General features: G+C 60.1%; 1 protein-coding gene across 1 annotated transcript in view; it reads left to right on the top strand.

The window, feature by feature from the left end:
- The first annotated feature begins 1,024 nt into the window (after positions 1 to 1,024).
- Positions 1,025 to 1,419, top strand: part of MEF2B (myocyte enhancer factor 2B) — a 4,194-nt gene continuing 3,799 nt past the window's right edge. Inside the window, 2 exon segments of the mRNA XM_019472196.1 lie at positions 1,025 to 1,074; positions 1,284 to 1,419. The exon segment at positions 1,284 to 1,419 is cut by the window's right edge and continues 13 nt beyond it. Coding sequence (XP_019327741.1) covers positions 1,025 to 1,074; positions 1,284 to 1,419 — 186 coding nt within the window.

The following is a 1,419-nucleotide window of genomic DNA, read 5'->3' as shown; positions in this document are numbered from 1 at the left end:
GCCTGGTCTGCACCCAAATTGGGGTGGAGAGGCTGGGTGCAAGGGTCCCATTGGGAGCATCTTGATGCCACCCATGGCTCTGCACCAGGCTGCAGTGGCACCGGGGCGTCCCAGAGGGGTTTTGGGGTGACTGGTGCTGGGGGGATAACAAGAGGAGCAAGAATCGGGTCCCTGCAGCAGCAGGGGGTTGTGTTGGGGGGGGTGTCACAGCCCTGTGCCAGGCTGCGATGGGTGCTGGCACCCTGCAACCAGGGTGGGATGCAGGGTCCATCGACCCCTCGCCCTTCCCACCGCCAGCTCACGTGGCCCGAAGAGGTGGGTGGTTTCGCTTTGCTGTCTCCTCGTACAGCCACTTCCTGACCTGCGAATGGCGGAGGTCAAATTTAGTCTGTTCGCGTTAGAAAAAAAAAAAAAAAATTAAAAAAAAAATAACCTTGAACCTAAAACCAGCCCTTTTGTTTTACGGACCCTCCCCGCAGCCAGCCCGGCCTCCCTTATAACCGCCCTCCCCATCTGACGGACCCGCCGGCCCCGCCGGTGAACAGCATCAGTGCACGGGGCAGGGTCAGAGCAGCCCCCGTGGCTTCAGGCGGGCGCTTGGGGATGCAAAGACTGATCCCGTGCTCCCAGCGAGGGACCTGGCATCGCGGCACCGCGGCTTTCCGGCCGGCACGCGCAGGTGTTCAGGTCCCCAGGGCCGGTGTGGGGTGGGAGTGATGGAGCCAGAGCGGTGGAGCCAGCTGGGCAGAGCTAAAGGGATTTTTCCCCCCTTGCCCCAGCAGAATTTCCCAATTTTTTTTTTTTTTTTTTCCTTTTTCCATTTTCCACCGTCTTTGCTGAAAAAAAAAATGCCAAAACTTCCTCCGAAAACTTTTTTTTTCAGCAAAACTTATTTTTGGCAGCCGGAGGGGCGAGGAGGCATGTGCGGTGCCGGGGCAGATGCTCGCTCAGGCCGGCCCCGGGCTGCGGGGGCTCAGGGGCTTCTTGCTCTCTTCCAGCCCCCCTTCGAGTGTAGGAGGAGAAAATGGGCCGGAAAAAAATACAGATCAGCCGAATCCTGGATCAGCGGAACCGGCAGGGAGGAGGAGGAAGGCGCCGCTCGGGGACGAGGCGGAGACGAGGGGAGCGGGGAGCCACAAGGCCACGAAGGGAGGCAAAGCCACTCTGCTCCCACCTTCCTCACGGGTGTCGGATCCTCCGGAGGGGGTTTGGGAACCGAGGAGGAGGGTTTGGAGCTGTATCCAGGGGTCCTGGGTGCAGCATCCCATCCCCTTCCCTGCTCTGCAGGTGACCTTCACCAAGCGGAAATTCGGGCTGATGAAGAAGGCGTACGAGCTGAGCGTCCTGTGCGACTGCGAGATCGCCCTCATCATCTTCAACAGCACCAACCGCCTCTTCCAGTACGCCAGCACCGCCATG

This window comes from Aptenodytes forsteri, unplaced genomic scaffold, assembly GCF_000699145.1.
Source record: "Aptenodytes forsteri isolate BGI_AS27 unplaced genomic scaffold, ASM69914v1 Scaffold147, whole genome shotgun sequence".
Taxonomy (NCBI): domain Eukaryota; kingdom Metazoa; phylum Chordata; class Aves; order Sphenisciformes; family Spheniscidae; genus Aptenodytes; species Aptenodytes forsteri.
The sequence above is the reverse complement of the archived record's forward strand: the minus strand, read 5'-3'. Positions and strand labels throughout refer to the sequence as shown.